The sequence below is a fragment of the Pogoniulus pusillus genome, chromosome 19 (genome assembly GCF_015220805.1).
Source record: "Pogoniulus pusillus isolate bPogPus1 chromosome 19, bPogPus1.pri, whole genome shotgun sequence".
Lineage (NCBI taxonomy): Eukaryota > Metazoa > Chordata > Aves > Piciformes > Lybiidae > Pogoniulus > Pogoniulus pusillus.
The window spans coordinates 13,408,218-13,422,541 of record NC_087282.1 but is presented as its reverse complement, the minus strand read 5'-3'; the positions used below and the strand labels follow the sequence as shown (position 1 = coordinate 13,422,541).

The 14,324-nt window shown below is 46.1% G+C and overlaps 1 protein-coding gene across 3 annotated transcripts in view; it reads left to right on the top strand.

The window, feature by feature from the left end:
• Positions 1 to 14,324, top strand: part of NEXMIF (neurite extension and migration factor) — a 201,498-nt gene that overhangs the window by 36,290 nt on the left and 150,884 nt on the right. For 2 of the 3 annotated variants that reach the window (XM_064159363.1, XM_064159362.1), the window contains exon 1: positions 9,477 to 9,633. The exons of the other annotated variant lie outside the window; for it this stretch is intronic. In XM_064159363.1, the coding sequence (XP_064015433.1) occupies positions 9,534 to 9,633 (100 nt within the window). In that variant the 5' untranslated portion in view covers positions 9,477 to 9,533. Of the gene's footprint in view, positions 1 to 9,476; positions 9,634 to 14,324 lie in introns of those variants that run through there. 3 annotated transcript variants of the gene reach the window in all.

Genomic DNA, 14,324 nt, shown 5'->3' with positions numbered 1-14,324 from the left:
AGCCTTCCTCCCAGTGTACACAGCTCCCAGTGTCAGTGTCAGCATTCAAGAGATAATCTTCGCTCATTTCCCAGACTAATAAGGGTGATTAACCTTTTCAGGTTGGGACATTACAGACAGTAAATCAAGCCTATTGGTAGCTTGGCTGCAACTGTGAAAGTTTTTCCAGGGATGACGAAACAGGTGCTAAAAATACAGCCTGGGCCATATCTGCTGCCCATCTTGCAAACCAGTACTAATTACTCTGCAGCTGGGACAATTTTAGAACCTGCTCTTCCTCACAGTGCCTGCGAGCCTGGAGTCCATATGCAGCTCCAAGAAGTGATTTTGGTGATCTGTTTATAGTGTTGGACCTCTTGCTATTTCCAGATCTCTCCCCACCCTGCTTGCAGTTTGTTGAAGGAGCACATCCTAGGATGAGAGCTCCTACAGGGTAAGGCAGCGAGGGTGGAAATGAAGAGAAATTCAGTCTTGTCTCCTCTCTTCTCCTCTCCTCCATTGCTGTGCCAGATGGGACTTCCAGACCGGCACATGGTGGCTTTCTATTCCTGGCGCCGGTCAGGGATGACGGTGCATCGCCTTTCCCTCGGGACACGCAAGTCTCCCTCTATGCTCTTGTCCCTCTGTATCCCAGAGCAAAGAGCTAATGTCTGCAGATCCCTCGGGCCCTGAGATGTCGATTTGTGAAGATCATCAGCTAGAGTTATGGGGGTTTTAAGCATTTTGCTCTATGGCATCGCCACCGGATCCTGAACAGAAATGTGTAGCCATCAAAAGTGGCAGCTAGAAAAGCAAGTTGTCACTGTCAGGCTGGATGCAGGCATCAGGCTGCCCAGAGGGGTGGTGGAATCTCCATCTCTGGAGTCATTCCAAACCCACCTGGATGTCATCCTGTGCAGCCTGCTCTGGATGAAGTTGCTCTGATAGAGGGAGTTGGAGTAGATGATCTCCAGGGGACCCTTCCAACCGCTATGATTCTGTGATCTTGCAGTCTCTTTGTGTGCTTTCCTGCTTCCCATCGCATCCCTGCCTCTCCTGGAGAACCTGCCCAGACGGCACGGTGCCGGCTGCTGGATGTGTGACAGGTATCGTTTGCTCAGGTTTAATTTGCCGTGGTGCATGGGAGCGCTGGTAGTCACATGATAGCTGGAGACCTAACCGTGGGTTCCTTCTTGGAGATATTGTTAATTAAATTTTTTATGAAGGAGCTGAGGCACACCAGCAGTGATCTCCTTTCAAGCAGAAATGTAGCAGGCAGTTCCCAAAGAGACCTCATCTGCTCTCTTCTCTATGAAAATCAATTAGTGTTATGAATGTGTGATAGCTTCTTAAAAAAATCTGTCATGATGGAGAAGTCTTTACACCTTTGAATAGCAAAGGGAAGGATGTCTCTCTTGCTCCTCCTCCCTCGCCAGCTCTGGCTGCTGAGCATGGCTGCAGGCAACCACTTGAACTTGCTTTTTGTTCACATTCTTCAAGGATTTTTTTTTTTTTTTTCTTTTTTAAAGCAGAACCAAGCGTGGAGTTGTTCTGTTTGATAAGAACAATTTGCAAATAAGGAAATCCATACTTTGGGACCTGTTACTTCATCAGCATCCTTCATCATTGCAGCCCAGAAGTCAGACATGTTCTGGGCTGATCCCTAGTGTGAGCAGCATGCAGAGAGAGGGGATTCTGCCTCTGCTTCTCTCTGCTGAGATCCCACCTGCAGTGCTGGGGCCAGCTCTGGAGTCCTCAGCATAGCAGAGACCTGGACTTGCTGGAGCAAGGCCAGAGAAGGCCACAGTAATGACGGGAGGGCTTGGAAGCACTCTGCCATGAGGCCAGGCTGAGAGAGTTGGGGTTGTTCAGCCTGGAGAAGAGAAGGCTCCAGGAATACCTTCTGCTGGCCTTTCAGGACTTTAAGGGGGCTGATTAGAAGTCTGGGAGCAGACTTCTGAGCAAGGCTTGTTGTGACAGGACAAGTGCTGATGAGTTTGAACTAAAAGAGGCAGATTTAGACTAGAGAGAAGGAAGAGATTGTTTTTTTTAGGCTGAAGGTGGTGAGACCGTGTCCCAGCTTGCCCAGAGAGCTGGTAGATGCCCCATCCCTGGGACATACAGGTCAGATTGTATCTCTGAGCAACTTGTTCTAGTTGCAGATGCTCCTGCTGACCGCAGTGAGCTTTCAAGGTCCCTTCCCACCCAAACCATTCTGTGATCCCCAGCTTGGGTTTGGTTTGCTGGGGCAAATTCTTGTTTTGCGTTTACACTCAGCACTTTGAATTCAGTGAGTGACCCAAGGTGCAGCCCTAGGTGTGGCATTGGCATTGATTTTGTAATGGGGCAGCCATTTGTGACGCTACTTAAATGCTTGTTTAATCCTCTCTCTCTCTGCAGTGTAAACACCATCTCCTTGTTGACTCTGTTTTTTTTTAAACTTCCTATCCAAGCTTAAATGCTGATTTTATTTTTTCCTTTCCACACCTTAGTTCTGCCTAAGCAGAGCTACGCACAGGAGAAGAAAAATATATTTCTATGCTAAAATGTTTAATAGCTATGTAGCACTTCTAGACAAAAGATCATTTTCTCAGCATGACAGTGTGACTGGAGTAAATGACTTCCACCACTTGCAAAAGGTGATGTTTTCAGTATGTATTTTTGCTTAAGCCTTTATTTCTCCATTGTTGCTGATAAGTATTTGACATTAGGAATATACTTTCAGGAGATTTTTCTGAACAAAATGTGTTAACAAAGAAAATTAGGTATTGATCTGTGGAAATTGAAAAGTTGCTCTGAAAAACCACCTCCCCCCCCAAAAACATGCAAATGGGAGAGTAGCAATTTTCCTTTTTCCGTAGGATCCTGAAATGTTACCACCGCTGTTCTCCCTTCTTGTCACTCTTTTGTTCACTCTGTCACAGAAGTGACTTTCACCCATGCAAAATGTATGATTGCACAGGCTTTGACCTTTACAAAATGCACTCTTGTTTCCTTCCAATCACTCCTTACAAAATTAGCACAGATACTAGAGACCTGCTAGCTCAGGTCTCAAAACCAAGGCTGTTATCCCTGAGGCAGGAGCATAAACCTACCTTCCTCCACCTCCGAAAGGAGATGCTCCTAATAACCCTCCCCGTATCCTTGACTCTGCAGTTACCTTGCTGAGATCTGCTGTGGAAAGAGAGGAAGGGGGAAATTAGCTTTGAATTCAAGGTTAGTCCAACAGAAGCAGCCAGTCCATGGATCCTTCAAAAACTTCTTTAGGGGTGGACACCTTCCCAAACGGAAGACAGTGAGGAACACACGTGCAGGTTCTGGCAGTGTCCTCATCTCATCCATAAGTGGAGTGCTGAGGGCACTCTGGGTGCTTTGGGAGTTCGCAGGCCACATGGATTTAGGAGGGAAAAAAGTAGTATTCTGGGATGGAGGCAAAAAGTGAGTGTTGCTTTGTTCTGGGACAGATGGCAGCTGTGGTGGAGAAGCTGGAATCACCACCTCTTGTTCTTCTCATCTTCAAATCCTTTTTTTCCTTCTACCTTGTTTCTTTTTTTCTTCATTTTTATTTCCCAATTCTTTACCTTAGCAGCTAAGCTCATCAATAAAATCATATGAATGGATAGTAATTTCTGGCCAGCTCACTGGAAGTGCTGTTTCTGTTTGCTAAATGCCTTTTTCTCTCCCAATGCCTGTTTAGATTCCAGGCTATTTCATCACAGTCTGCAGACTACTTTTTCCATGCAACTTTGCACTGTGGGGTTCTGCTGCTGTTTGGTCTTTCAGCCCTCTCATATATCCATGTCCTGAAACTTAATCTATTTCAAATTCTGTGATTTGGAGTTAGTTAGTTGGTTTGGTTTTTTGTTTGGGTTTGGTTTGGGATTTTTTTGGTGGTGTTGGTTGTTCTATTTTTCTTCACAGTTTTGGAAGTGCTTGAACAGCTGCAAAACCTCGGCTGCAGGTACCTGGCTTCCCAGGAAAGTATTCCTTATCCTTTTCATGTAGCTTCTCTTCTGCACAAGAAGGTCAATTATTCAGGCATACGTTAAAGGAATATCATGAGGAGAAACTGTTATTTGAAAAAGACATGATTTTGGAAGTGCTTTAGCTGCCCAGGATCTTCCTATTCCCAAAAATTTGGAGTCAGGAGAATCATTCTGGATGTATTTGGAGATGTCTGTAGCAAGCACTTCTAAGCATTTGCTTAAAGCTGCAGTGAGCCAGAGTCTGAGGAGGGAATGTAGGATGACTCCTGTTTTACCTCCAGATGATGGACAAGATCTCTGCTTCCATTGTGTCTTCTGTGATTGAGAATACATCAGCCCTTAGTGTGAGAAGTGCTGCCAGTGCTGCAGCAGGCAAAAAAAGCAGCCGAGTTTAAAGGGAGGAGCTACTTTGCAAAGGAAGCTTCTGTGGGAAATAATACTTTTCCGTTCTTGCAAAACTCCTTCCCCTCTAAGTTTCTTTCTGGAGCCCACCCTAGGCCCAGCACCCTTCTAGCAAAGATTTTCTGCTGTTTAATTACTGGTGCATCAAATTGATGCCATTAGCAAGGTGGCACTGCACCATGCATTGTGTAACTGCTGGTGGCAGTTTGAAGCATTTAAGCTTAGGGCTAAAAAGATGCTGAGGGGCCTAGAGCATCTCTGTGAGGAAAAGCTGAGAGACCTGAGGCTGTTGAGCCTCGAGAAGAGCAGCCGGAGTGGGGATCAGATCAATGCTCAGCAAGTGCTGAAAGGTGGGGGGCAATACAATGGGCCAGGCTCTTTGCGGTGATACTCAGTGACAGGACAATGGCAATGAGCACAAACTGGAAGCCAGGAAATTCCATCTGAGAGTAAGGAGACAGTTCTTTGGTGTGAGGGTGCTGGAGCCTTGGAGTCTCCTCTGGAGAGATTCCAAACTCACCTGGACATTGTGATCCTGTGCACACCCTGCTGTGGGTGACCCAGCTTTAGCAGGAAAGTTGAACTAGTCACTCTCCAGAGCTCCTTTCTAACACTCACCATGCTGGGATTCTGTGAAGAAGCAACTTTATACAGTGTACAAACCAAACCAGCAGAGACAGATCTGATTTCTAATTCTTGCATAGCTTTTAAACATTTACATTGAAGTCGAGTGGTAATGAGCCAGTGGCTGTTCCACACCAGGTTATAAAGCATTTCAAAGTCCTACAGGCTACTGAATTTTGTATGTAGGCAGGTTGAGCAGATCTTTAATTGAGCTCACAGGAGAAAAACAGAGAGGGCTTTCAGAGGGGAACTTCATTCTGAGTTTTGTGTCTGTGAAAAATAGAAACATTGTTAGCACCCTCATCTTTCTGGTGATGTAGTAACGACAGGATACAACATATACCAAGCAGTAGGCAAAGGAAGGTGTTTGCAAAACCTGGTGTGTGATACTCGGTTTTACCTCTTCCTGAGGGTTATCTATAACTGTATTTATTTTTGTGTGGCAGAAATAGTCAAGTCAAAATATGCAAGAAGTGGTTGTGCTCTGCAGGCTCCTCTGTGGCAGGAGTGTGTGTATGGAGATGCTACTAAGTTCCTGCGGTTAGCTGCTTGGATGATGATAAAATATCTCCTTTCCCTTATGCACAGTTGCATCATTTGAGATTGCTGGAGTTACTACTTGCCTGCAGGCTTTGAAATGATCTCAGGAAGCAGGAGGCAAAGGGGTCTTTCAGTGTGCTGTCAGCAGCCCTTGCTCTGGAATTCATGTTTCACTAGGTTGGACCCGATTCATTTACCTTGTTCAGGAGATGAAGACATGAGACCTCTGTTCAGTCTGTTATGTATCCTACTGCTGCCAGACACATTTCAGTCAGCTAGTAATATACTGCTCTCAGGACTTCTTTATCCTTAAAAAGCAAACAAAAGCCTTCTTGCTCAAAAAGGCCCTCCACACCTGCATTACAGGTGTGATTTGCAAAGAGGACCTCAGAAATCCATGGGTTGTACAGTTTCCATTGCGGTGCTTTAAAACAACTTGGCATTTTGTTGATTGTGTATGTCCCAGTCTGGGCAGCATTCACAAAATGGTTAGGTGTTTGTACCTAGCCACTGAGCTCATCATGAGTAATCCAGCCCATCATCTGAAGGATCTGGAGGGAAGGGATTCTGCCACTCTGCTCTGGTGAGATTTCACCTTGGGTACTGTGTCCAGCTCTGGGCCCCCTAACACAAGAGTGACATAGACCTGCTGAAGAGGGCCACAGAGGGTTGGAGCACCTCTTCGGTGAAGGCAGGTTGAAAGAATTGGGGCTGTTCAGCCTGGAGAAGGGAAGGCTCTGGGGAGACCTTATAGCTACATTTCAGTATCTGAATGAGACCTACAGGAAGGTGAGGGACTTGTTGTGATAGGATGAAGGGCAATGGTCCTAAACTAGAGCAAGGTGGATATAGGTTGGACATGAGGAGGGAGTTCTTCATAATGAAGGTGCTTAAATGCTGGAACAGGTTGCCCAGGGCTGTGGTTGAGGCCCTGTCCCTGGAGACATTCAGGATCAGACTTGATGTTGCCCTGGGCAGACTGGTCTGTTGGGAGGGGTTTGGAGGGGTCCCTGCTCACTGCAGGGGGGTCGGACGAGATGACCCCCATCCAAGCCAGTGCAGTGTGTGAATCTGTGTTGCTGTCTCCTCGGCACAGGCCAGCCATCTTGTGCACAGCACTCAGGTACGCCAGTAGTAGGAGCGTACATCCAAACCTGCCGTGCCGCCGCCGGCACAACTTGCTGCCCAATCAGGCAGAGATTGACAAGACTTCTCCCCGTTTGTTTTGCATCACTTGCTGCTTCCCATCAAACCAGCCAGCTGAAGGAGGCAGGGGTCCTGCAGGAAAAGAAGTATGTGATCTCCTAAAGACTGAGCAGCAGCGGGTGTACACAGGGGACAGCACTGCATTGCACAAGTGGTCTCTGCTTAGATGCTGTCAGATGTGGAGTCTTTAAACTTGCACTTTTTTTTTTAATGGAATTCTTCAGGGTTTTAGAAAAGGGAGGAAAAAAATCAACCCACTATCTTGTGGAGCTCTGTGCTAGACAGCGGAGAAGATGCTGTGTTTCAATAAGAAGCTGCTCCCTTTCTTCTTTGCCTCATAGAGTGTGCTCATCTCACATCGATCGAGCTGTAACTCTCTTGGGCACCTTTGCAAACACAGGCTTGTTTCATGAGAATTATTCTGTGCTGCTTCTCTTCTCCATCTGTTCACCACCTTCTACAAGATGTAGGCATAGGAAATGATGCTTACCCCAGGGGCCAACCCGCTTGGGCCACAGACTGTCTTGTGAGTACAAGGCATGATGTGTCTTCGGAGATATGATCCACAGTGAGATAGTCCTGTTCTGGTGTTTTCATAAACCTTGAAGGCAGGATGTGCTGTTTCATGTTTTGGAACCCTAGACTTCCTAATGTTTTACTGTGATAGGGGCAGTGGATGCAAACTGGAACCCAGGAGATTCCAACTGAACGTGAGAGGAAGCTTTGCTGTGACGGTGCTGGAGCCCTGGAGCAGGCTGCCCAGAGAGATTGTGCAGTCTCTACTTTTCTGGAGAGATTCCAAACCCACCTGGCCACTGTGATCCTGTGCAAGCTGCTGATGGTGCCCTGCTTTAGTAGGAAGGCTGGACTAGCTGATCTCCAAAAGTCCCTTCTAACCCCTGTGATCCTGTGATTTTCATGAGCTGTCTGGCTTTGAAAATGATCCTGGATCAAACTTTCAGGTTATGAAACATCTCTGTTCACCCCCTACCTTAGATACCTGGCTCCTTCCAGCCTTCAGAAGAGTTTAGCAGCTCTGATTGGTACCCATGCTTTCAGAGCACCTTAGGTGACAGGAGGAGGGGTTTGGTGAATGCTTTCACTTGTAAATCCCATCGCTAGTCCTGACTGAGGTTTGTAGATGCATAGGAGAAGGGATTAGGAAATAAGAGAGTGCTAGGGAAAATATCTGTGGTGTGAAGGAAGCTGTTTGTTTTGCTGACACGCAGGATACTTCAAAACAAGGGGTAAGCCCCTGGGTTTCAGGCGCTGCCATGTAATCTTTCCACCGTTGGAGAGAATTGCTCCTGTTGTCTCTAATGGGAGTTGTGTGGCTAACTCCCCTGCACTGGGCTTTGAGGAACAAGCAGGGGTTAATATTAAAGCAGAGCAGGCTGCTTTAGAAATGGGAGAAAATAGATGCAAATTACTGTGAATGCTAATTGTTTCTAGTTGAAAATTCTCAGAGTGTTTTTCTGAAAACACTCCCATTAAATAAGGGTTAGGTGGATAGCTCAACTGCTCCTCAGCCCTCTGCAGAGGGGCACTGCTTCCCAGGAGGATGAAAAAGGCATCTGGAACATTCTGGGCTACTATGGACTCTATTTTGGGAGCTTGTGGCTGTGTAGGTCCTTCAAGGAGAGGTTAGAGTGGAGGTCAGGTATCTGTGTAAAAAGAGGAGAAAAATAAGTTTCCTGAAAAGATGGAGAAGGATCCAAAATGCTGATGTTGGGATGTCTGTTGGGGCAGAACATCTGTCTATATGAGACAGGCAGTTACCCCACGCCAAGCAGCCTTCCTAGTGGCTGCACTGCTGTTTTTCTAGGTATCACTGAGGCTTTCTATGCACAATCCCATCCTGTTAAGAAAGTTAGGATCTCTTTGTTGATTGCAGCATACAGTGGCCCTAGCCCTGTGAAATGGAGATCTTTGGATCAGTCATAGAATCACAGAATTGTTTAGGTAGAGAAAGACCCTTGAGATGGGATCCAGACATCAACCCAGCACTGCCAAGTCACCACTAAACCATGTCCTTTCACACCACATCTACACTGCTTTAAAGTCTCCACCAGTGTTCTGGGCACTCTGTTCTAGGTCTTGACAGCCCTTTCAGAAAAGAAAAAAGTCCTAATTTCCATCCTAAATCTCTCCTGGCACAACTTGTGGCAATTTTCTCTTGTCATTTCACTTGTTACCTGGGAGAAGAGACCAACCCCCACCTGGCTCCAACCTCCTTTCAGGGAGTTGTAGAGAGCGATGAGGTCTGCCCTCTGCCTCCCTTTCTCCATGCTAAACAATCTGCTGCTCTTCACCTGTTCTTCAGACCCTTCATTAGCTTCTTTGCCCTTCTGTGGAACCACTCCAGCGTCTCAATGTCCTTCTTGGAGTGAAGGCCAAAACTGAACCCAGTATTTGAGGTGTATCTGGGTAGATGGGGTTGGCAGTAGTGGTAATAGCTGCTCTGATCCCTGAATATTGGGATTTAATTGCATCAGAATCTGGGTCCCATCAGATTAACTGGGAGCTGCCATAGCCTCTTCACGCTCCCAGGCCTCCTCTCTTCCCTTCTAATGTGTGCTCAGGTGAATCTGGTAATTAGACTGAAAGGGAAGTGGGGGGAGATGCTTCTGTGTCTTGCTTCAAACCTTTCATCTGGATTGAGCCTCGGCAGCTGTGCTGAGCATATGAAAGGTAAGAGGGCAGCTGGCAGGGTTTGCTGTGAAAGAGTGGGAGGCAGAGAACCGTGCTGCCTTTTCTCTCTCTGCTCTGCTGCCTGCCAGGGCAGCATCTCTGCACATGTGTGTGTGTACATGCATGTGCATGTGTGTGTGCCAGTTTGCCAGCACCCAGAGCTGCTTCTGCAGCCAAGCACCATGTCCAGCAGGCACCACCAGAGGTGAGCAATGCTGTGCTTTAAAATGCACACGTGAGGAGGGGGTCAGGCAGCAGAGAGGGTTCAAGGTTCAAGGTGCTCTTTGCTTTGTGGCTTCTCTACCGTGGTGCAGTTGGCTGGAGATCGTGATTGCAGGGCTGCACTGGCTTTCCAGTCCTGGAGCTCTGGAGGGGGGTGTGTTCCAGCATTGGCCTTGTTCACACAAGGAAAGCTGGCAAAATGAAAGGGGAATCTGAATGCAGCATCGTGTTTGCCTTCAGCTATGCTCTGATTTAGTGCTGCACTGGGTGGCTGTTTTCTCTGCTGTCCGAATGTGGTGAAGGGAGAGAAGTTACCCTCTGGAAGAGGTTGAGGGTACCAGCACTCAAATTGTGCCCCTGTGGTTGGCAGTTTAATGGAGATTGTACAGATTCTTTGGTGTCTGTAGTTAAGTCAGCTGCTGCCATACACTCCGTACACTGCTTAGCTCAAATCATAAATAGTTCTTTGTTTAAAGCAGGAATTTACAATCAATAACTTTTGATTTGATCCTCAGGTTCTTTAATCTCCCTGGCATAGTCTCAGATTAAATGCAGGAGAATTAGATTTCAGGGACTGATGGTTTTGCTTCTATTTATCCTTTTGTTTGTGTTGACAGATAATCCCATTACTGCTCTTCTTAGTAGTTTGTTGCTGTGATTGCTTTTATTACACACCTTGCTTTAAAGCTCCTAAGCTTATCTGATTATACCTTTGGTGCTGAACACCTACTCACCCTTCCAAGGAGTGGACAGAACAGTGATGAATATTCTTGGCATTAATACTTTTTAACTAAAGAAGAAAAAAAAAAAAGACAAAAAACAACCAAGCAAACAAAATTTTTATCAGGCACTTCTGTGGTGTCAGGGAAAGAGGGTTTCACATCTATGAAAAATTGGCTGGGAAATGGTCCCAGCTCCCAACAGCATCTCCATTTAGTGAACTGTGCCTTGTTCTGGACATCAAGGAGTGGAACCCAGAGCATAAAATGATGAAAATTTGCTCTGGCCTGTTGGGTTGTCTCTCCTTGCATCTGCAAGGCTGAATTTTGGACAAGTCACATTAGCTTGCAGTCTTTGCTTTACAGTTTGTAAAATGGAGCTAATGATGCCATCCTCTCTGGTCCCGCCGTGTCCTGACCCACAGATAAAGAGCACCAGCAGAGGAGCCAGGCATTCGTTTTGTCAATGAGCTGTGCATGGGAATGTGGCTCATGCAGAGTTCACTAGATGCTGAGATCTCTTGATCTGTGGAAGCAGACCCTTTAACTGAGCAACCTTCACACAGTTTGGGGATTTGACATCGTATTAGCCTGGGGAAATAGTAGGGGTTGCCTGGAGAGGGCTGGATCTCCCAGGTAACTGAGCCGCTCCCGTTTTCCATTCCTGCATCTTTTTCACCCTGCTCCTCCCTGCCCTGTATGGCTTGCCTTGCTGTGAACTATGTGTCCTCTCTGCTGAGGTTTTATTTTGGCTGTTGCAGTTTTAATTCTGTATGCTGGAAATACATAAATCATGTAGAGAATCATAGGATCACAGACTGGTATGGATTGGAAGGGACCTTTAAAGCTCCTCTAGAGTCTGGCTCTCCTGCCAGGGACGTCTGCAACTACAGCAGGTTGTTCAAAGCTGATCTGGAATGGTTCCAGGCAAGGGCCATCTACCTCCTCTCTGGGCAGCCTGGGACAATGTCTCACCATTCTCAGTGTAAAACATTTCTTTCTTCTCTGCACATCTCGCCAGTTTAGTTTAAACCAGCATCTCTTGTCCTGTCACAACAGGCCCTGCTCAAAAGTCTGCCCCCAGCTTTTGTATTGGTCACCTTTAAGTCCTGAAAGGCCACCAGAAGGTGTCCCTGGAACACTCTCTTCTCCAAGCTAGTGATCAGCTAATGCTTTCAATTATTCCTGCAAGAGGTCTGGTCATGAATAGTTATTGCAGCTTAACCAACCCCTGTCACCTGTGGCCACTGCTCTGCAGCACAGCTCTGCTTTGGGCAGCTGTAGCAGTGTGGATTACCTTGGGGAAGCCTTCTCCACTGGAGCTACCCCCCATCCTCCTGGGCAAGGAGATGGCTGTCCATCCACTCATTCTTCTGGTGGAGTTGGGACCCAGGTGCTTATCTTTGGGTCCTTCAGCAGCACATGAGGCTGCCCCAGTGTTTTGCTCCACTGCAGAGGCTGGGCAGAGATGATGGCAAGCTGGTTTTGGCTCACACAACAGTGATGGTGGGGAACCTCTATTGATGTCAACATGAGTATATAAATGCACCCTGCAAGGTGCCAGCAGGCATCTGCTTCTCAATTAAGTTTAATTAAAACAAGGAAAAAGAATATTTGGTGCAAGGTTGTGAATGCAGGTCAGTGAAAGGTGAGTTCCAGGCTCTCTGGATAAATCCTCCCATGGCTGAATGGAAGGGAGTGTTTGTTTCCAAAGAGCTTTCCCCATTCCACTCAGCATGAAACAAACTGGATGCTGTTTGTTTTGTGTACATGGGCAGGTGATGAAGCCCTGTACTTTCTTACGAGCCTCTCGTATGTATAGCATGAGCTGTGCTGGGAGCCTTTCAAAATGAAGCTTTAAAATGCAAGATGTTGCTTTTAAACGAGTTGTAAAGCTTCCTGAGGTCCTTCAGGTCTGTGTCCCTCTCAGTTTATATGCAGACCATACAGATGTGCCGGGTTGGTGCCGTTCTAGAAAACAAGCAGTCTGACCCAGCAGAGGTAGCTGTCTGGATCTTTATGCTTCTGTGGTGGTTTTTCATTGTTGTAGACTGCTTGAAAAGATGAAGCTTACATGAAGTTATGGTAGAAACCTTAATTAGGCTGGTGCAGTATTTGGGAGGCTGTATTCCAGTTATTTTCTGCCTTCCTGGACTTTTTAGAAACAGAAGCATAACCTGAGCTTTATGGTGGTAAAACTCCATTCAGTGGAGAAGCAGCTTGTTGCCCTGGGGTTTCACTCCATGTTAACTGCCTGAAGTTTCCTCTCTCTGGCCAGGGTTGGTTTTGCTCTGTCCATTGAAGCTGGACCCATGCAGAAGCTTCCTTGAATCTTTTTTTAGTACTTTTTGCTCAGGGTTAAACTTTATAATGAAACATTTGGAGGTGCCTTTACACACAAAGTAGTGCAAAATGACCTTTCCCCCCTTCTAGCCTTCTAAAACATCTTAACTTTGCTGTTTGACCTGTGATGCTGTAGTGTGTAGAGTGGAGTTACTTCAGTGGCTCGTTGCTGGCTTGTTTTCCAGAGAGGTTAAATTCTATTTCATTTATTTTTAATGTAACAATTTGATATTCCCTTGCTTCATCTCTCTGGATGATTTAATCTAAAGCTTCAGAGTTTGGGTTTTTAGAAAGGTTTCTAAGGAAGAGAAAATGATGGCCACAGAGATTGTTGGCAAGAGCTGTCACCTAAGGAAATACAGCTATCATTTCACAACAGAAAGGAAGCAGCATTTCACATTGCATCTCTCAACAGGACATTTTTTGTTCTGTCATTGACACCATTCCCAAGCTTTTCACAGTAATTTTCTTCATCAGTTTTTCTGAACTGATGTTATTAAGCACAGAGGAGATGGAATTTTTGTGTGAAGCCTGAAAGTGGACAGATAAAGATGGTGTTTTGGGGAGGAATGGAATGGGTGGGATAGATGGGGTGTGACAAGAAGTGATCTTTCTTCTTCCTAAAGAATAACATGTGCGTGGTATGGGATTGGGCTTTTGGGCACACAGAGGAACTTGTGTAAATGGATTATCAGTCTTGTCAAAAGGTGGCTTGTTAACCATCACCACTGTATTTATGTATCTACCAGTGTATTTATCTAGAGCTTACCTAATAAAGTGAGGTTGCAAACACAGCAGGAAGTGATTGTTTGAGCAAGAAGAATATGTCCCTATATTCATCTTAGCACCATTTGCAAGTCAGCTCTAGTACAACATTATTTTGTGATAGAGAAAAGGCATTGAGTTCATGGTCACAGAATCACAGAGGGGGTTGGGCTGGAAAGGACCTTTAAGATCATCTAGTTGCAACCCCACTGCCATGGGCAGGAACCTATTCAGCTAGACCACCTTGCTCAAGGCCCACAACAATGTGCTTATCAAACACACAATTATAATAAACCATCAGTGCCCTTGAGCAATCTGCAGATCTGTCTGTAAGACAGGCATCCCAGGCTGGATAGGTGCTGTAGGACAGACAGGTGGATGCTGAGCATGGAGAAGTCACCTCATGCTGGGGATCCTGATGGAGGAGAACCCATGAGCCACTGCTGCTTGTTTGCACTGCCACAGCTGAGTCAAGAGATGCTTCTGCACAGGAAGAAATGTTTTACTTTTGCAATTTGATGTGATTTATTTTCTTCCTGAACTGATGTTGAAAAGCTAAGCAAATTTCTGCAGTGTAGAACTTGTTCTTTTGGGTGAAGAGGCTGGAAAATGCATCAAGATAACGTCACCAACTTGTTGAGTGATGAAGTCTTTGCCAGTCAGTGTTTACCATGCTTTCTCCTGCCTGTGTGTTGCAAAGCAGAGACTACTGATTTTGTTATGCTCAGAGGCCACCTTACCATCAACCTGGGCAACATGCTGTGGGTAACTGCTCTAGCAGGGGAGTTGGACCTAGATGATCTCCAGAGGTCACTTCCAATTCCCACCATGCTGAGATTCAGGAAGA